The 22,500-nt window shown below is 42.3% G+C and overlaps 2 protein-coding genes across 8 annotated transcripts in view; one reads left to right on the top strand and one right to left on the bottom strand.

Annotated features, from left to right (window-relative positions):
- ninl (ninein-like) overlaps positions 1-16,978 on the bottom strand; it is a 55,990-nt gene extending 39,012 nt beyond the window's left edge. For all 3 annotated transcript variants that reach the window (XM_042432667.1, XM_042432668.1, XM_042432670.1), the window contains exons 1-4: positions 16,823-16,978; positions 12,490-12,701; positions 10,394-10,490; positions 9,438-9,640 (exon numbers count right to left, since the gene is read on the bottom strand). In XM_042432667.1, the coding sequence (XP_042288601.1) occupies positions 9,438-9,640; positions 10,394-10,490; positions 12,490-12,672 (483 nt within the window). In that variant the 5' untranslated portion in view covers positions 12,673-12,701; positions 16,823-16,978. The remainder of the gene's footprint in view (positions 1-9,437; positions 9,641-10,393; positions 10,491-12,489; positions 12,702-16,822) is intronic.
- Positions 14,206-22,500, top strand: part of wu:fj16a03 (uncharacterized protein LOC335475 homolog) — a 13,516-nt gene continuing 5,221 nt past the window's right edge. For 2 of the 5 annotated variants that reach the window (XM_042432676.1, XM_042432675.1), the window contains exon 1: positions 14,206-14,486. The gene's annotated coding sequence lies outside the window, so the exon portion shown is untranslated. Of the gene's footprint in view, positions 14,487-16,938; positions 16,995-21,980 lie in introns of those variants that run through there. The other 3 variants (XM_042432673.1, XM_042432674.1, XM_042432677.1) reach the window with 3 other exon arrangements.

Genomic DNA, 22,500 nt, shown 5'->3' with positions numbered 1-22,500 from the left:
TGATGAATAAATTATAGATGATTATACTGTAAACTGTAATTAACCTGATGAATGATGGTTTATAGATTATTATACTGTAAACTGTAATGAACCTGATGACTGATGGTTTATAGATGATTATACTGTAAACTGTAATTAACCTGATGAATGATGGTTTATAGATTATTATACTGTAAACTGTAATTAACTTGATGACTGATGGTTTATAGATTATTATACTGTAAACTGTAATTAACCTGATGGGTGAAGTTCTGAGCTGCGTTCAGCCTCGTTAGTTCACTCAGTGTTTCAGTCTCGTTGGGTCTTTTGTTACGTTGTTACTGTGTTTTAGAACTGAAAAGTATAAATGTAACTGTGACGTGAAATAAATTCAGAACTCCTGCAGAGTTTTACACTCTGTGATTGGCTGTTTGCTGAAATGCATCTTGGGAGTTGTAGTTCACTTCTACCCTGAAATCTTCATGTTCACAGTCAGTAGCTTCAATGTTTTACTAACCAACTAGATATCTTCTAACTCAGCTGTTCATCTTTTGTTCTGATGATTCAACAGCAGAGCAATAATCACACAGTGAAGTACAACAAACCCCACTATAACCCCGAAAACAATAATGATCAATGAATTCATGGGCAGATAATTAGTTCAGCCACAGTTTTGATTAGTGCTACTTATTTTCATCATCAATTAATCTACCAGTTAAGGTTTTGATCAATTGCTTTGGTATACGATTAATCAGTTTATCAATCAGTCGATCAACAGAAAAGTAATCAGCAACTATAACTATACTAAATTTTATTCTTCAAGGAATTAAGTCAAACTGATGCTGAGTTCAGCTTCTCAAGTGTGATTATTGAATATCTTCATGATGATGACGAGCTCAGATGATGAAGCACAGAGACGACGGACTGGAACGGATCAGAGATTTTAGAGATAAAGTCTACGTATAAAACTGAAGTGAAGAGTTTGTGATTCGGGTTTTTAGACGTGCGGTCCAAGTCGTCCCAGACTGGGACTGCTACACTCTCCCCCCCATATAATAAAACACTGCCTCCTAAGTGTTTTACACATGTCATTCACACAGTTACTTTCAAATAATTTCATAAAAAACCCGAAAAGTCATCTTCATCACTAGTGTCACTATCCATAAAAATGCGCATGACAGTTTCACTCTCCTGAGCTTCCACTTTTGTATCAAATTGTTGCAGAAAAAGGTACCAGAGCAAAAAACTCTCTCTTGAAAATAAAAGGGAGTCAGAGGTCCAAGCAGCAAAGTGTTCTTTAATGCCGGCAAAAAAGGGGAGCAAGTAGCACTTTTACAAAGAACCAAATCGCTCCAAAGGTTTTTTCTTTGGGGCATTGTTTTTATGCCCTTGGGTCGGCTTAGGTCACACCTTATCATCCACCCTCCCTAATTTTTGACCAGTTATTATGTTACTTTTATCTCCGTCACTCGTTGTTGGTCAAAACTCTTCAAAACAGGTTTTGAGGTGTTTGAGGATATGTACTGGCATATTCAATTCTACCTGATTATATCCAATTTATATATAAGTATTGGGAATCATTTCACACCATTATTGCCAAGTTGTCTTCTGGCCTTTTATTTTTTTTATAAGTTATTCTAGTCATTTTACAGCCTTATTTCTTGATCTCCTCCAGAGAGTATGTTTGAAAGGTGAAGACTTTAGCAGACCCAAGCAAAGTGACATGTAATACAAACACACTCAAATTTCTCCAGTGTATGATTATGATTCTTCTACCGTGCCTCTATACGTACAGTGTGATTAAATATGGTTCATGAGATTATAACTACACCAATACAAATTGTATCACACTAGCCCTTATTGCTTATAAACTTATAAAATCAATCTGCATAGCTTGGCACAGGTTGGGTGACACTCTTTTAAGTCACACACATTGACGACTCGCAGATCCCGTCCCGTGTCCTCGAGCACAATTCTGTAATACACAGGGCCTACCTGCTCCACAACGCAGTACGGACCAATCCACCGTGGTGCAAGCTTGGCTGTATAGTTTTTAGAAGCCTTGGACAGGGGATGGACTTTCATCCAGACCCTGTCTTTCTCTTGGTAGGTAACGTGTCGTCGGTGTTTGTTGTAGTTATAAGCCTGTTTTCTTTTTGCTCGTTCCAGGTTTGACTCTACAAGAGCTTTCAAGGCACGGGGCACCTGCGCAGAGGGCTCAAGGGCTCTGGTGAAAGGTCCTTTTAAAGACCCTCCAAGCAGCAGCTCAGCTGGGGTGAAGCCGGTGGCTTCATTGACTGCAGAGTTCAAGGCAAAATGCAGCTCTGGTATGAACCGGTCCCAACTCTTATGCTTCTCACCAAGCTATCATGCTTTTCAGAGAGCGGTTAACACGCTCAGACATGTTGATTTGTGGATTGTAGGCTGTTGTGAGCTTATGGACAACACCCCAGCTATCACACAGCTCTTTGAAAATCTCGGAGGTAAACTGAGTTCCTCGGTCTGACAAAATATACTTTGGGACACCCCAACGTGTAAAGATGTCCCTCCGCAGACACTTGCTGATTGTGGAAGCAGTAGCTTTCCGTAAAGGAAACAACTCAACCCACTGACTACTGTAGTCTACCACAGCAAGTAATTGGGTGTTTCCCAGGGAGCTACGAGGCAGAGGACCCATAAGGGCCAAATCTAGCATTTCCCAAGGCTCTGTTACCTGGGTCTGTTGGAGCAAGCCAGCCAGCTTCCTCGACTCAGGTTTGTATTTCTGACACACAGTACAGGATTTTACATATTCTACAACATCTGTCCATATTTTCGGCCAGTATGCAACCTCACGAATCCTTTGCTGGGTTTTATAACACCCTTTATAACCCTAACCCTCAAAGTATTATTGTGGTACGCATGTAGGACAACTGAACGAAGTGACTGTGGTACATACACCTGGTATACGTCACCTCAGTCAAGATGTTTGGTTTTCCTGTAAACCTCATCCTCCAAGATGATGAAACCAGAGTCTACTTCACCGGCTGGTTTGTCATCCTGGAGCAGTGCCTGATATATCTTCTGGATCTCTGGATCACTCAACTGGGCTCTCCAGATATCCTCATCGGTCAGAAGAAAAGGAACAAACTTCTCATCACGTGTCAGGGGATGAGGGGTGTACAATGCCAGGGAGGCCAGAACAGGGGCCCGTGACAAAGCATCCGGGCGTTGTTTAATTTACCCTTAAGATACTCAATCGTAAAAGAAAATTCCTGCAGACGCAGTGCCCAGCGTATAAGCCTGGAGCTGGATTTAGTGGTGTTAAAGACCCACAACAATGAAGAGTGGTCCGTAACAACCACGAAAGATTTCCCTTCTAGATAGTGTCTCCACTTCTCCAGACTCCACACCACAGCCAGACACTCGCGCTCTGTGGTGGAGTAATTTTGCTCTGCCCTGGTCGGAGAGCGGCTGCCATAAGCGATGACCTCTTCTTTTGAAGTGTCCAATCTCTGTGCCAAAACAGCCCCCAGACCAGTGGAACTTGCATCAGTGTAAATGACAAACGTGTTACACACATTCGGGTGACCAAGGACAGGAGGAGAGGTCAGATGGTCTTTAAGACATTGGAATGCCTTCTGACACTCATCTGTCCACTGGAACCTGGCTCCTTTCCTTTTCAGCTCATTAAGAGGCTCTGCAATCATTGAAAAGTTAGGGACATAACGCTGGTACCATTCAGCAAGCCCCAGAAATCTTTGGACTTCCTTAAGGTTTCTCGGCACAGGGTAGTCACGAAGTGCTTCCGTCTTTGCTGGATCTGCTTGCACTCCTTTCTTGCTCACTACATGACCCAGGAATTTAAGCTCAGGGCAACAGAGGCGGCATTTCTTCAGCTTGAGTGTAAGTCCAGCCTGTTGGAGACAATCAAACACCCACTGGATGTCGTAAAGGTGAGTCTGAACATCTTTAGAATAGATTATTATGTCATCCAAGTACACCATACAGCAGTCTCCCAGGCAGCTCCTGAGTCATGAGCCTTTGGAAGGTAGCTGGAGCTCCCTTCAAACCGAAAGGCACAACTCGAAAATGGACCAACCCAAAACACGTGACAAAGGCAGTGAGAGGCTGGCTTTCTGGGTCCATTTCCACTTGCCAATAACCACTGTTGAGATCTAAGGTGGTGAATATAGATGAACCTGCCAGAGATTCCAGTATCTCAGAAATGGTCGGCAATGGAAAAGCATCTCCCTCACTATGTTCATTAACACGCCGGAATCGCGGATGCCCAGGATGAATGGGAAGGCATGATGATGCCCTGTTGGAGCATCTCCTGGATTTGCTCCTTAACAATCTTCCTCTTATGCAGGGGCAATCGATAGGGGCGCTGAGTAACCACCACATCATCTTTTAATTTGATTTTATGTTTCAGCACTGAGGTGCAGCCTAAAGTGGTGGTGCAGACCTGGGAATTGCTGAGCAAGAGTTGATGCAATCTCCCAGCCTCCCTTCCTATCAAACCACTGTCTGCAACAGCAGTATGGAGCAGGCTGTCTAAGTTATCACCTTCTGGTAAACACACTATGTCACACAGATTATCATTGAAGGCAGACACGAGCGGGAACTTAGGTGGCAAGGAAGTGTACAGAAACACACTGCTCCCACTCCGAATACCCCAACTTTGATCCGGGCACAGAACAGGCTGGAAGGGGAAAACCCTAGCCTTGTCATCACCAACAAAAGAGTACACCTGAACCTGGACATTAACCAGGAGACCACTCACGCTCATGAAGTCTAAAACAAGAACTAATGGATACACCAGCATATCTGCATCCAGCACAGCGGTAGGTATGGACCAACTGTTACCATGCATGCTGAAAAGGATTTGCTTGCTGGCCATTTGCGAGATACATTGGGTCACCCCGCCATGATACAAGTGACTCATTGGGGCCTTTGATCTTATTCCATAGACTCAAATGCAGTAAAGTGTAGGTAGCACCTGTGTCCACAAGCGCTTTCCCATGACGTTGGCATACTGTGATAGGCACCACTAATTGTTTCAAGCTAGTGGACGTGGAAGATGAAGATGACCCCACCATAACCGTAGACTTTTGCCTCTGGTAGATCTTGGGTACCAGCTGACTATAAATGGTAGCCATGGAACCTTTTTTCCTGGACTCAGTCTGTTTTGGCTCTGATTTTTGTTGTCTACTGTATTTGAGCTACCCGGGGAGGCATGAAACTGAGGGCAGGAACCTGGTGCATGGTCACCATGGCAACGCCAGCAAAACACAGTTTCTGTTCCTTTTCCAGCCTTCTTTTCTGTTGGACAAGTAATTTTATAGGGTTCATTAAGAGTCCTCCTGTACCTTTTCTGGTTCTCATAATCTCCCTCTATTTGACTCCCAATGCGGATCATCTCGTCTATGGAGGTAATCCGACCACGGAGCTGACATGCCAGAAAGGGGTTCATAGCCTTCAATATCCTTTTCAAAATCTCATCTTCTGAGGCTGAAGAGTGCCACCTTTTGATAAGGGCTTGAAATGAGAAGGCAAAGTCTCGAAGCGACTCATTTCTTCCTTGCACCCTAGTTCGAACTTTTTCTTCCAAAACATCATCATAGTCCTCGGGAAGAAAAGAGGACAGGACAGCACTCTGAAATTCCTCCCATGTATGAATTTTCTCCCTAATGGTCTCCCACCAGTCATGGGCCGAACCATGCAACACACTTTTCATGGTTGCTAGGATCTCACCTGCAAGTATACCACAGGATCTTTCTCATCCTGAGGCCTGCCATAGCAAGGTCAAAACATCTTAATGGGCAGCTTGCCATCAGCCACTCTACGGACTTCATCCTGGCAAACTGCACCCATAGGTGCGGTTGCACCTGAGCCCTCTGACTGAACTCCAACAGGAGCAGAGGTAGGTGACCAAACCATATTTTCAACAGCTTGGGGAACAGCTTTGCGTGTATGTGCTTGAGATGAAACGGCAAGAGGTGTTACTGCTTCTTTGAGGAGCAGTAAGAGTAGTGAATTGACGTGAGAAGTGAGTTCAGACTGTTGACGGACAAGCGACTCAACGGTAGCCTGCACTGAACCCATCTGCTGTCGCATTGCATGCACCTCGGTTGCAAGGTGTTGTATATCCTTGTTTTCCGTGACAGCAGATGTGATTGAGGACAGCAAGTCTTGGTGGCCTGTTGTCAGGGACTCTTGGAACTCAGATTGCATTTGCCTTGCATTCCACTGAATGGCCTCTATGCACTTCGAAGCAAGATCCCTAACATTTGCTAGCAAATGGTGACTTGCTTTTTCTACCACATTTGCTATCTGGGTAGCACACATTTTCAGAGCCTTATCAATGGGTATGCCCTTGGCAATGTCTGACAGCCATTCACGCTGCCAATCCACTGTGTTTTTGAACACAAGTTTCATGGACTCTATAGCATTAGCAAAAATGGCTAAATCAGCACTGGACCTTTCCTGGTTAGGGGAAGCTACTGAAACCGAAGGTGAAGACGGAAGTGATAAGCCTTCCAAAACCAAAAGAGGGTGAGAGTCGACTGGGAATTGTGGCTCTACTGGAGCATCTACCCATCCCTCTTCATCCTCATCACCATCATCAGCCAGTATATGCATCTCCGGCACAAGGGCAGGCATAGACAGGCCCAGATTCCAGTTCACTGATTGAAGGTTCAAAGTCATTGTAATGTCTGGGTCTTCCAAAGCCATAAATGTAAGGTCACTAGTGATGTCTTTTATTGCTACACAGGTTATAGGAACGTACACTCAAATACACTTAAATCAGATGATGGAACACAACATACAATCTCTTTATTTTAAAGATTATGCTTGTGTGACTATCCCTTCGTGGTTGCCATTTATGTGGCGGTACTGATTCCCATTGAACACAGATGTTCTGTAAGAAGTCTGACAACCATCACCCAGCCACATAAAGAAATAAAAAAAAACCTAAATAATATTCACTTGGAGAACCTCACAAGGTGTTGCACAATGGGAAACATCCCCGAGACGGGGAATGCACCCAGCTGCTCTCAATCACCACCTGGGAGCCAGTCCCCCCACTCTGCATAAACCCTCCAATCACCCCAGACATGCAACTATCTGCATTCAGAACAGGGAGACAGGGAAATGATAGCAAGTTCCACAAATGGGTGACTTCTTCAACCTGGTGACCACCTGACCGAACCCCCACGTTAAATATGAGATGCTGTCAACTTCTTCTCCATCAGTTGTATCAAACCCCCCCCTGATCTTCACTTCACTGCTCTTCTGAGTGTGTTTGTCTACAGGAAGCTGTTCTGTCCTCTAGCGCCACCAGCAGCTCAACACGCTGTCCTACATCTCAACAACTACCTGATGAATCAGCAGGAACGTTGCTTCAGACATTCGTGTTCCTCAGAGGATGAATCCTAAGAACTTTGGTGATCTTGACTTTTTCCTTCAGACGTGATTAAAGTGTTTAAAAAGTGAAATGATGACAGAAAACATGCTAATCAGGTATTTCACTGATGACAGACTGACTGGATGGAAACAGTGACGTCACCTCCTGGCTGTGAGCTGAGGAGGTGATGAAGAACAACTGAACATAACGGTAGAAAGCAGCTGAGTTTACAGAACACGCAGATACACGTCCGTCCGTGTTCTCTGACATGTTTCACATCAGCAAAAAGCAGCTGAGAAGTTTCTTTTCCACAGAAACAAAAGTGAAAAGTGTCTCAAAGAATCAGAGAGATGCATCTGTGATCTGCAGCCAAACCAGCTGCAGCGTCTGCCAGCAGCCACATTCCTCACAATCCCACTTCCTGTAACGCTCCCAACCCTCCTCCTCCTCCTCCTCCTCCTCCTCCTCCTCCTCCTCCTCCCAACGCCCTGAAAACCACCAGACCTCCCAACCCTCCTCCTCCCGCAGGTATTCAGCTGCAGCACGTCTGGATATTTGAGATGAACCTCGCCCAGCACACACACACACACACACACACACACACACACACACAGTCTGAATAAAGCTCCTTGTGTGTGTGTGTGTGTGTGTGTGTGTGTGTGTGTGTGTGTGTGTGTGTGTGTGTGTGTGCCCTGGACTCAAACATGGCGTCTGAGGCCACAGAAATGATGGATGTTGCTTCCGTGCGTTTGGACCTACGGAGCGTGCTCAGTAGAGACTTCCTGCTGGCTCCTTGTTCACTTTAATGAGATAAAATAATTTAATCTTGTGGCTCTTTTAAACTTTCCAAATGTTATCAGAAAATAATAATAATATAATAAATATATTTGCACGTTGTGATTTTTGACCCGACACACCAAACACAACACTTTCCATTAACACAACTTGTATTATTATTATTATTATTATTATTATTATTATTATTATTATTAATAATAATAATTCCACACTGCATATCCTGTTTACACTGTGAACGTTTGTATATATAAATGTTATATTTATAACAGGAGTTATTGGGATAAACTTTCTCACAATAACAGTCTTCAGACAAATGTTACCAAAGCTTTGAGCCCGGCTCTGAATCTCCTCCATCGCTGTTGATTGGTGTGAAATGCATTCTGGGATACTTGACAACCCCAAGTCCACGCCACGGACTGTAAGAAACACATGGACGTAGTCACCGTGACGTCAGCTGTTGGTTTGTGGACCGCCGTTATTGAAGCCTCGAGTTTGGCAATTTGACCCTAACGCTAGCTGCTAGCTGCTAGCTTGGTTAGCACGGAGCACTTACAGTCTATAGTGAACTGTGATAATGCTAACGCTACATTTCACTAACGAAAAACAGGCTTAAGACCGTTAAAACAAAACGTATTTACTGCAAAAACTGAACATCGACTCGTTAGAGGATCTTTGAGTTCAATCGAACGCTGAACGAGACTTTTATATAAAACCAAAATAAAGAAAACACACTGAAATAGCAGCAGCTACGTCCACACTCCTGTTCTAATCTTGGGTTACAATACGTAACGTACATAACCAACGTTGTTGCCGTGGTAGCGACTTGTCAATCACAATGTAGCCCCACCCTAAAGCATTACTCTGCATTAAACTAGTGACCGAGGCCATGAACTCGTTAGGAAACTGTTTACTGAGGTCATAACGTTCTCATAGACTTCTCTTTGCAGCCGGTGGCGTCGCCCCCTGCTGGCCGTCAGAGAGAACGCAGGTTTAAGGTGCTTCCACTTCCTGCTTGGACAAACAGGTCAACTCCCAAAGCATGCTGGGTAAACGGACGCAGCATGAACAGTTTGGGTCATCTGGACTGAACCTGGGGGGACGCACGCAGACCGAGGCCTAAAAGGTTCCCATAAACCTCAGAAGCTGTTGCTATGGAGACAACTCCATCTACAGCTGTGAAACTCACCCAACATCAGAATTTGAGGCTCTCTGATTGGATGATTGGATAAACTTAATCTGTAAGACGTGAGAAGAGGAGCGAACATCTCACCTCGACGCTCTCCAGAGACGTGGAGCGTCTCAGTTTGGCCCTGCGGACGCCGGCCGGAGACGAGTCTGTGGCCTCGGTTCTGGACGGCAGCGAGTCCTCGGAGTCGCAGGTGAGCGCGGCGTCCAGCTGGCTGTCGGGACGAGAGCGGCGGCCGTAACGCTTCGTTCCCTTCACAAACTTTGGCTTCACCTCCTCTGGAACAACTGCGAGATGAAGACAGGAAGTAACACGCAGGTACAGTCAGAAAACACGGCTGTTACAGACAGAATGTAGGTCAGCGGAGCTGCAGACAAACAGGAAGTAAACACACAGAGCTCAGAATACACTCACACACTGACCACAACAAACCAGTCATTACACCAGTTATTATACTGGCTTCCTCACACTGACCACAACAAACCAGTCATTACACCAGTTATTATACTGGCTTCCTCACACTGACCACAACAAACCAGTCATTACACCAGTTATTACAGACAGACGTTAATCATAATCAATCAACTCAGTTTGTATGTGATTGTTTCTGTGTGCTGCACATTCAAGTCAAGTCAGTTTTATTTATAGAGTTACAGCAAACTGGACTCTTGAACAACATCTGTATCATATTTATAGTGACGTTTATCTTCTTTAATGCTTCATGTTGTATAAATATGTCGTAGATGTTCATAATGTATGTAGTGTTCAGATTGTCAAGCATAATTATTATTATGTATAGAGCTGCAAGGATCAGTCACTTAATCGATTAGATGCCAACTATTGAATTAATCACCAACTATTTTGATAATTGATTCATCGTTTTGAGTCATTTTTTAAGAAAAATAGTCCAATTTCTCTGTTTGCAGCTTGTTAAATGTGAATATTTTCTGATTTCTTTGGTCTCTATGACAGTAAACTGAATATCTTTGTGATGGACGTCATCTTTGGGAAACATTGATGATGATCAGCTGATGTCTCACCTGGCTGCAGGTAACTGCTGTCGTCCTCTGACGTGCTGAAGTCCAGAGAGCGAGACAGAACGGCGACGAAGCCATCTTTAAACTCCTCGAAGTTCACCTGCAGGTCAGAGGCACACACACACACACACACACACACACACACACACACATACACACACACACACACACACACACACACACACATACAGTTAGCGTGTTACCCTGGCGTAGGGGCATCCTCCCAGCAGCGTGTGTGTGTGTGTTAGCATGTAGTTAGCATGTTACCCTGGCGTAGGGGCGTCCTCCCAGCAGCGTGTGTGTGTGTGTTAGCATGTAGTTAGCATGTTACCCTGGCGTAGGGGCGTCCTCCCAGCAGCGTGTGTGTGTGTGTTAGCATGTTACCCTGGCGTAGGGGCATCCTCCCAGCAGCACGTGTGTGTGTGTGTTAGCATGTTACTCTCGCGTAGGGGCGTCCTCCCAGCAGCGTGTGTGTGTGTTAGCGTGTAGTTAGCGTGTTACCCTGGCGTAGGGGCATCCTCCCAGCAGCATGTGTGTGTGTGTGTTAGCATGTTACTCTCGCGTAGGGGCGTCCTCCCAGCAGCGTGTGTGTGTGTTAGCGTGTAGTTAGCGTGTTACCCTGGCGTAGGGGCGTCCTCCCAGCAGCGTGTGTGTGTGTGTTAGCGTGTTACCCTGGCGTAGGGGCGTCCTCCCAGTAGCGTGTGTGTGTGTGTTAGCGTGTTACCCTGGCGTAGGGGCGTCCTCCCAGTAGCGTGTGTGTGTGTGTTAGCGTGTTACCCTGGCGTAGGGGCGTCCTCCCAGTAGCGTGTGTGTGTGTGTTAGCGTGTTACCCTGGCGTAGGGGCGTCCTCCCAGTAGCGTGTGTGTGTGTGTTAGCATGTTACCCTGGCGTAGGGGCATCCTCCCAGTAGCGTGTGTGTGTGTGTTAGCATGTTACCCTGGCGTAGGGGCGTCCTCCCAGTAGCGTGTGTGTGTAGTTAGCGTGTTACCCTGGCGTAGGGGCCTCCTCCCAGCAGCGTGTGTGTGTGTTAGCGTGTAGTTAGCGTGTTACCCTGGTGTAGGGGCGTCCTCCCAGCGGCGTGTGTGTGTGTTAGCATGTAACTCTCACGTAGGGGCGTCCTCCCAGCAGCTTGTGTGTGTGTGTGTGTGTTAGCGTGTAGTTAGCGCGTTACCCTGGCGTAGGGGCGTCCTCCCAGCAACGTGTGTGTGTGTGTTAGCGTGTAGTTAGCGTGTTACCCTGGCGTAGGGGCGTCCTCCCAACAGCATATGTGTGTATTAGCGTGTAGTTAGCATGTTACCCTGGCGTAGGGGCGTCCTCCCAGCAGCGTGTGTGTGTGTTAGGGTGTAGTTAGCATGTTACCCTGGCGTAGGGGCGTCCTCCCAACAGCATATGTGTGTGTTAGCGTGTAGTTAGCATGTTACCCTGGCGTAGGGGCATCCTCCCAGCAGCGTGTGTGTGTGTTAGGGTGTAGTTAGCATGTTACCCTGGCGTAGGGGCGTCCTCCCAGCAGCGTGTGTGTGTGTTAGCATGTAGTTAGCTTGTTACCCTGGCGTAGGGACGTCCTCCCAGCAGCGTGTGTGTGGGTTAGCATGTAGTTAGCGTGTTACCCTGGCGTAGGGGCGTCCTCCCAGCAACGTGTGTGTGTGTGTGTTAGCATGTTACCCTGGCGTGGGGGCGTCCTCCCAGCAACGTGTGTGTGTGTGTTAGCATGTAGTTAGCGTGTTACCCTGGCGTAGGGGCGTCCTCCCAGCAGCGTATGTGTGTGTTAGCATGTAGTTAGCGTGTTACCCTGGCGTAGGGGTGTCCTCCCAGCAACGTGTGTGTGTGTGCTAGCATGTTACCCTGGCGTAGGGGCGTCCTCCCAGCAGCGTGTGTGTGTGTTAGCATGTAGTTAGCGTGTTAACCTGGCGTAGGGGCGTCCTCCCAGTAGCGTGTGTGTGTGTGTGTTAGCGTGTAGTTAGCATGTTACCCTGGCATAGGGGCGTCCTCCCAGCAGCGTGTGTGTGTGTGTTAGCGTGTAGTTAGCGTGTTACCCTGGCGTAGGGGCGTCCTCCCAGCAGTGTGTGTGTGTGTGTGTTAGCGTGTAGTTAGCATGTTACCCTGGCGTAGGGGCGTCCTCCCAGCAGCGTGTCGAGCAGCAGCGGCAGGTGAGCGTCCAGCTGCAGTTTTCTGCAGAGCTCCGTCAGCTCCTCGCGGTCCAGGAAGCCGGTGGACGTCGTGTCGCAGCTGTCAAACTCCGCCTTCAGCTGGGCGACGTAGCTGCTGTGCTCCGCCTCCTCCATCCCAACACATCACGCTGCAACGCCAACACCTGCAGAGAGGTCACATGGTAATATAATAACCAATAATAACTGAGAATAGGAAGTGAGACGAGCTGATGTTCAGAGGCCTGAAGACGTGAGAATATGAAGAAATAAACATAACTTTATGTAAACAAAACAGATTTTATATTTGTTGTTCCTTTAATTAGCAGGTTTGTCTTCAGACCTGCAGGTAAAACCTCACACAATCATTATAAAGCTGTAACTAACACTTATTTTCATGATCAGTTAATCTGCTGAATCTAATTTACTATCAAATATGAAGAAAAGCAGAAAATTATAAATAAAATCAATTATAAAAAGTGTCTGATTATCTTTCTTTAATTGATTTATTGATTAATTGACTGACCCTCGCAGCTCTAAATTAAAGTAAAATGTAGTTTACTGTTACCGTAACTATTATTTTCATTATCGATTCATCTGCTGATTATTTTCTCCACTAATCGATTAGTTGTTTGATCTATAAATATTCACATTAATCCAGCTGGAATCATTAATCGACTGATCGTTGGAGAGAAACATCAGACATTTCTGTGTGAATCTGTTTCTTCTTCTCTGGTGGATTTCTTCCTGTATGAACATGGGAGTGAAACTGGAAACCAGTAATGTTTGGGATGTTACTGGTTGAGGCTGGACGCTGATTAAAGCTTCATGTTTTAAACTTACTGACAGTTAAACGCGTCAGTGTTTGTTGTTTTCCTCCTCCTCCTCCTCCCTCCTCCTCCCTCCTCCTCCTCCTCCTCCCTCCTCCTCCTCCTCCTCCTCCCTCCTCCTCCCTCCTCCTCCTCCCTCCTCCTCTTTCTTCCTCCTCCTCCTCCTCCTCCTCCTCTTCTGTCTGTTACGTAATCAGTGATCTGGGCTCCTCTTATCTCTCTGCCGACTGTTTCACCATCATCTTCATCGAGCTGCTTTCACTGCACAAACACACTCAAACCGTCAACTAACGATTATTTTAATTATCGATTCACCTGCTGATCATGTGATCGATTAATCATTTAGTCATTTAAACGCTAAAAAATACTGAAGAAATGGTGTTTACAGTTTCAGTTCATCGTCATTTATGACAAAGAAAAACAACAAATCGTCACATGTGAGAATCTGAAGAAACGATCGATGAACTAATCAATGCAGATCAGACGTCTCACTACAGCTGCAGACTTTCCTATAATCACCATGAACAATCAGTCTATAGAGTCAATAAATGCTTCATAACTCAGCAGATACGTGTTTATCAATATATTAGTCACCTTCTACAAGAGATCAATATGTCAGAAACCACATGTTATTAATAAAACAACAACTCTGATCCACAGACACACATCAATATTTAATAACTACTACTGATGATGATGATGATGATGCATCACCAGACAACTTCCTGTAACATCAGACGTTAGTCGACCCTGAACAATCAACCAGAGCTGCTGAATAAACATGCACAGAGAATAATAATAATAATAATAATAAACTTTATTTATATTTCATTTATTTATATAGCAATAAATAAATTCAATAGAATCAAATAAATAAAAACATTTATCAAACATTTCAAAAAGCTTTGATGAAGAGAAACGTTGTTAGAAGTTAGTGATTCAGTGACGAGGAGCTCTGATCACTCAGTCACCAACCGACAGCTGAGAGTCACCAGCAGACGCTCAACCAGCGATAACATGTTAAAGTCAGAGAGCCAGTGGAACCAGTGGAACCAGTGGAGCCAGTGGAACCAGTGGAGACGTGTGATGAAGGGCTACAGGTGACCAGCACACCTCCAACAGGTAAACTACTTATTCTACTGTGCTGCTGTGTGACGGCGTCCTGGCTCCGCCATGATGGAAAAACACTGTAATGTTAGCGGAGCAGTGAACCGGCTGCTGGACGTCACCAGACGACGTCAACTAAACACTAACGTTAACTAACTGACACAGTAAATATGACAAACACCGTAAACACAATAAATACTGTAAACACCATAAACACAATAAATACTGTAAACCACTTGTACACCGTAAACACGATAAACACCGTAAACACAATAAATACCGTAAATACAATAAATACCGTTAACGCCATGAACACAATAAATACCGTAAACACAATAAATACCGTTAACGCCATGAACACAATAAATACCGTAAACACAATAAATACCGTAAATACAATAAATACCGTTAACGCCATGAACACAATAAATACCGTTAACGCCATGAACACAATAAATACCGTAAATACAATAAATACCGTAAATATAATAAACACCGTAAACACAATAAATACCGTAAATACAATAAATACCGTGAACACACTAAACACCGTGAACACAATAAATACCGTAAATACAATAAATACCGTAAATACAATAAATACCGTTAACGCCATGAACACAATAAATACCGTAAACACAATAAATACCGTAAACACAATAAACACCGTAAACACAATAAATACCGTAAATACAATAAATACCGTAAATACAATAAATACCGTAAACACAATAAATACCGTAAATACAATAAACACCGTAAACACAATAAATACCGTAAATACAATAAATACCGTAAACACAATAAATACCGTAAATACAATAAACACCGTAAACACAATAAATACCGTAAATACAATAAATACCGTAAACACAATAAATACCGTAAATACAATAAACACCGTAAACACAATAAATACCGTAAATACAATAAACACCGTAAACACAATAAATACCGTAAACACAATAAATACCGTAAACACAATAAATACCGTAAACACAATAAACACCGTAAACACAATAAATACCGTAAATACAATAAATACCGTAAATACAATAAATACCGTAAACACAATAAATACCGTAAATACAATAAACACCGTAAACACAATAAATACCGTAAATACAATAAATACCGTAAACACAATAAATACCGTAAATACAATAAACACCGTAAACACAATAAATACCGTAAATACAATAAACACCGTAAACACAATAAACACCGTAAATACAATAAATACCGTAAATACAATAAATACCGTTAACGCCATGAACACAATAAATACCGTAAACACAATAAATACCGTAAATACAATAAATACCGTAAACACAATAAATACCGTAAATACAATAAACACCGTAAACACAATAAATACCGTAAATACAATAAATACCGTAAATACAATAAATACCGTGAACACAATAAACACCGTGAACACAATAAATACCGTGAACACAATAAATACCGTAAATACAATAAACACCGTAAATACAATAAACACCGTAAACACAATAAATACCGTAAACACAATAAATACCGTAAATACAATAAACACCGTAAATACAATAAACACCGTAAACACAATAAATACCGTAAACACAATAAATACCGTAAATACAATAAATACCGTTAACACAATAAATACTGTAAATACAATAAATACCGTAAATACAATAAACACCGTAAACACAATAAATACCGTAAATACAATAAATACCGTAAATACAATAAATACCGTGAACACAATAAACACCGTGAACACAATAAACACCGTAAATACAATAAATACCGTAAATACAATAAATACCGTGAACACAATAAACACCGTGAACACAATAAATACCGTAAATACAATAAATACCGTAAATACAATAAATACCGTTAACACAATAAATACCGTAAATACAATAAACACTGTTAACACAATAAACACCGTAAATAGAATAAATACCGTGAACACAATAAATACCGTTAACACAATAAACACCGTAAATACAATAAACACCATAAATACAATAAATACCGTTAACACAATAAACACCGTAAATACAATAAATACCGTTAACACAATAAATACCGTAAACACAGTAAACTCAGTAAACGCGGACCACCGGCGGTGACAGTAACTTCTGTCCCGGTGAGTCTCGCGAGCTGAGGCAGTGTCACCATGGTAACGGAGCCGCGAGCCACGGGAACAAAAGGCGAGCGAGAGTCACAAAAGTGACTAAAACACACAAAAATCAGTTCATACGTCACCACGTACCACCGTATAACGGCTCTGTGACTCACGCAAAGTTAACGGAAAGTTAACGGTAACGGTTTGTTCGGTTTGCTCGTTAGTTTCTTACCGCGGGAAAAGTCCTCCTCCTCCTCCGGTCCTCTCCGGTAAAAACGTCACGTTTCCTCCATCAGCGTGCTCCCGAGGCTCCGCACAGTCCGCCGTTAAACTACCGACAGACAGTCCAACGGAGCAGGCTGGCACCGACCGACCGACCGACTGACCACTGCCGGAAGCTGCCGGTAATATACGGGCAGCTACTTCCTGTCCAGCGTTCCAAAATAAAATGAAAAAATATATCCCCTCCACATCTGGCTTTATATATATCCCCTCCACATCTGGCTTTATATATATCCCCTCCACATCTGGCTTTATATATATCCCCTACACATCTGGCTTTATATATATCCCCTCCACATCCAGCTTTATATATATCCCCTACACATCTGGCTTTATATATATCCCCTCCATCTGACTTTATATATATCCCCTACACATCTGACTTTATATATATCCCCTACACATCTGGCTTTATATATATCCCCTCCACATCTGACTTTATATATATCCCCTACACATCTGACTTTATATATATATCCCCTACACATCTGGCTTTATATATATCCTCTACACATCTGGCTTTATATATATCCCCTCCACATCTGGCTTTATATATATCCCCTCCACATCTGGCTTTATATATATCCCCTCCACATCTGACTTTATATATATCCCCTACACATCTGACTTTATATATATATCCCCTACACATCTGGCTTTATATATATCCTCTACACATCTGGCTTTATATATATCCCCTCCACATCTGACTTTATATATATCCCCTACACATCTGACTTTATATATATCCCCTCCACATCTGGCTTTATATATATCCCCTCCACATCTGACTTTATATATATCCCCTCCACATCTGACTTTATATATATCCCCTACACATCTGACTTTATATATATCCCCTACACATCTGGCTTTATATATATCCCCTCCACATCTGGCTTTATATATATCCCCTACACATCTGACTTTATATATATCCCCTCCACATCTGGCTTTATATATATCCCCTACACATCTGGCTTTATATATATCCCCTCCACATCTGGCTTTATATATATCCCCTCCACATCTGACTTTATATATATCCCCTACACATCTGGCTTTATATATATCCCCTCCACATCTGACTTTATATATATCCCCTACACATCTGACTTTATATATATCCCCTCCACATCTGGCTTTATATATATCCCCTCCACATCTGACTTTATATATATCCCCTACACATCTGGCTTTATATATATCCCCTACACATCTGACTTTATATATATCCCCTACACATCTGGCTTTATATATATCCCCTCCACATCTGGCTTTATATATATCCCCTACACATCTGACTTTATATATATCCCCTCCACATCTGGCTTTATATATATCCCCTACACATCTGGCTTTATATATATCCCCTCCACATCTGGCTTTATATATATCCCCTACACATCTGACTTTATATATATCCCCTCCACATCTGGCTTTATATATATCCCCTCCACATCCAGCTTTATATATATCCCCTACACATCTGACTTTATATATATCCCCTCCACATCTGACTTTATATATATCCCCTCCACATCTGACTTTATATATATATCCCCTCCACATCTGGCTTTATATATATCCCCTCCACATCTGGCTTTATATATATCCCCTACACATCTGGCTTTATATATATCCCCTCCACATCTGACTTTATATATATCCCCTACACATCTGACTTTATATATATCCCCTACACATCTGGCTTTATATATATCCCCTCCACATCTGGCTTTATATATATCCCCTACACATCTGACTTTATATATATCCCCTCCACATCTGGCTTTATATATATCCCCTACACATCTGGCTTTATATATATCCTCTACACATCTGGCTTTATATATATCCCCTCCACATCTGGCTTTATATATATCCTCTACACATCTGGCTTTATATATATCCCCTCCACATCTGGCTTTATATATATCCCCTCCACATCCAGCTTTATATATATCCCCTACACATCTGACTTTATATATATCCCCTCCACATCTGGCTTTATATATATCCCCTACACATCTGGCTTTATATATATCCCCTCCACATCTGGCTTTATATATATCCCCTACACATCTGACTTTATATATATCCCCTCCACATCTGGCTTTATATATATCCCCTACACATCTGGCTTTATATATATCCCCTCCACATCTGGCTTTATATATATCCCCTACACATCTGACTTTATATATATCCCCTCCACATCCAGCTTTATATATATCCCCTACACATCTGACTTTATATATATCCCCTCCACATCTGGCTTTATATATATCCCCTACACATCTGGCTTTATATATATCCTCTACACATCTGGCTTTATATATATCCCCTCCACATCTGGCTTTATATATATCCTCTACACATCTGGCTTTATATATATCCTCTACACATCTGGCTTTATATATATCCCCTACACATCTGGCTTTATATATATCCTCTACACATCTGGCTTTATATATATCCCCTACACATCTGGCTTTATATATATCCTCTACACATCTGGCTTTATATATATCCCCTACACATCTGGCTTTATATATATCCCCTACACATCTGGCTTTATATATATCCTCTACACATCTGGCTTTATATATATCCCCTCCACATCTGGCTTTATATATATCCCCTACACATCTGGCTTTATATATATCCTCTACACATCTGGCTTTATATATATCCCCTCCATCTGGCTTTATATATATCCTCTACACATCTGACTTTATATATATCCCCTCCATCTGGCTTTATATATATCCCCTCCACATCTGGCTTTATATATATCCCCTACACATCTGACTTTATATATATCCCCTCCACATCTGGCTTTATATATATCCCCTACACATCTGACTTTATATATATCCCCTCCACATCTGGCTTTATATATATCCCCTACACATCTGGCTTTATATATATCCTCTACACATCTGACTTTATATATATCCCCTCCATCTGGCTTTATATATATCCCCTCCACATCTGGCTTTATATATATCCCCTACACATCTGACTTTATATATATCCCCTCCACATCTGGCTTTATATATATCCCCTACACATCTGGCTTTATATATATCCCCTACACATCTGGCTTTATATATATCCCCTACACATCTGGCTTTATATATATCCCCTCCACATCTGACTTTATATATATCCCCTACACATCTGGCTTCGTATATATCCTCTACACATCTGGCTTTGGACATTTATTTATGTTAAGATATTATTATTTTAATGGCTCCAGAGTTTCCAAATTTCCTCGTGTGTTTTCTGGAACGACCAAAGGACAAACCTATGGACTGACGGTGTGTTGAGATTGATTAGTAAAAACACGATCAGAGATCTTTGTTGTGTAATCGCTGCATGATGTACTCACACATTCAGAATTCAGACATAATGCTTCCTTCAGTGTCAATGTTAAATTACTGATGTATGAAGCTGTTATGAATTCTATTCTATGAATCTATCAGACATGTAAAACCTTATCCTGGATCATAAATAGCAGAAAAGTTTATAATGTCATCAAATCTCCAACAATGAACTGATCTACTAACAAGTATTGTGTGTTTATCAAAGCCTGATATATCTGATTCCTCTGTTGTTGTCCAGAAACTATTAAAAACACGTCAATGAGCCACACCGCTGCACTGGTGACATGTTCCTTCATCATGGTCACTTTAGTTTGTTTAGGAACAGCTCTAAACATCAATATATTGCTATATTTTCAATCTTTCCTTTTGTATTTTTCCAGACAGAATGAAAATAACAAAGGATATTCCACTTTTGAAAACAGATAATAAACACAACTTCATTAATTACAGACCAGTGTCTTTGCTTTCACAAGTCTCCAAGTGCTTGAAAGACTCTAAAACAAACCTACAGCTTCAGCATTAATATAAATAATGGAAGCAATTACAACAGCAATACAGAGTCAGAAATACACAACAGGGGTATTTAAAAACAGAAAAATCAACATTGTGTACTTTCAGTTGCAGAGTATTATTGCCTGAACCTTTCAGCCTGCTGCTCCACCTGCAGGCCGCAGCTGGAACAGGAAGGATGTACTTCTTTACATTAGGCTTGTGTGAGCAAGGCAGTGTTTCTATATATCAACTATTTGAAATGTAGCTGACTGCCTAACATTCTCAAATTAAAGAGATGTCAACAAGGACAACCAAACCTCTCTGCAGTGCAAATAATACATAATCCAAAATTACTAATACAGGCTAAATACTAATCAACTGAATTGCAATTAATAATTAATTGGAAATATTATAACTCACTAAATTCAATTCAATTTTATTTTTTATTTTTAGCACCAAATCACAACAGAAGTCATCCAGTCAAAAGTTTGGACGCATTTTTCTCATTCAAGGGTTTTTCTTTATTTTACTATTTTCTACATTGTAGAACAAAACTGAAGACGTCAAAATTATGAAATAACACATATGGAATCATGTAGTAAAGAAAAATGTCTTAAAGTAAAATATGTTTAATATTCTAGATCGTGTTTGCCTTGATGAGCTCTGAACATCTGAACCAGCTTAACGAGGCTTTCAGTAACAGCTGAGCTGGTCTGAAGTCTGAACGTGTTTGAGAGCATCAGTTGTTTTGTGCTGAGTCAGATTGTACATTAATATTCAAATATATGAATATTTGGGTTTGAGTAAATTACAGCTTTTCTTGCAACTGTAGGAATTTGTGCACTCAAAAATCTTTATGATTTTATGGGGGAATTAGGAATTATTATTGTGCACAACATGAAATTACTCATCCAGTGATATAACTCATATTAGAGTAGGTATAATAACAGGGAAATAGTCCTCCTTGTTGGACACACAATAGAGGTCAATTAGAATTATGATTCTACCTTGCCAGGCAACAGGGAGAAAACCCTTTGGTGTGCCGGATCCCACCTTGGCAAGACTCCAAATGCCAATTCCATGGCCTGTAGGAGATTTTCGCTGGTATGGGGGTTCTTGCTCATAGACCTTCCACCGCCATGCTTGGGTTGAGGAACGGGAACTACGGTGGAAGACAGACATTTATTATGAATCCCTAGTTGATGTTGAACCTTCCTGTATCAGGACACTGTGGTGAAAACTGACGTCCCAAACTACAAGATAGACAGGAGATTCTGCTTGCTCTTGATCCTGCTGCTCGCACCCAAACAAGACATCCTGAAGACCACCCAGAAATGTAAGAAGATGTTATATGGCCCCAAGGTGACTGTGGAGAACCCCACGATTACTTATGGCTGCACAAGTGTCACATTGCCACCACACTGCCCAGGGACTTTGTTCTGTTTGAATACACACTTACTGTACTTGCACGTACTGAAATCATTGATCTTTGACCCTTTCTGAGTTGTCCTTAAAGGAACTCTGTACACCTGCTTCATGCGCACCCTGTTGCGTTGGAGGACACGATCAATGATGGAAAGGCTGACATTTCTGATTCCTTCAAAGTTTTCGTTGTCTTCAACAACTTGGTGCTGTATTTCACTCTAACGGCATTATTTTGAAGGACCAACAATAAGAGCCTCCTGCTGTTGGGAGAACACAGGAGGGCTTCCACCCTCTCATGGCAGCAATTCTACAAAAAGGG

Source organism: Thunnus maccoyii, chromosome 14, assembly GCF_910596095.1.
Source record: "Thunnus maccoyii chromosome 14, fThuMac1.1, whole genome shotgun sequence".
Lineage (NCBI taxonomy): Eukaryota > Metazoa > Chordata > Actinopteri > Scombriformes > Scombridae > Thunnus > Thunnus maccoyii.
This window is presented reverse-complemented; position numbering and strand designations above follow the sequence as displayed.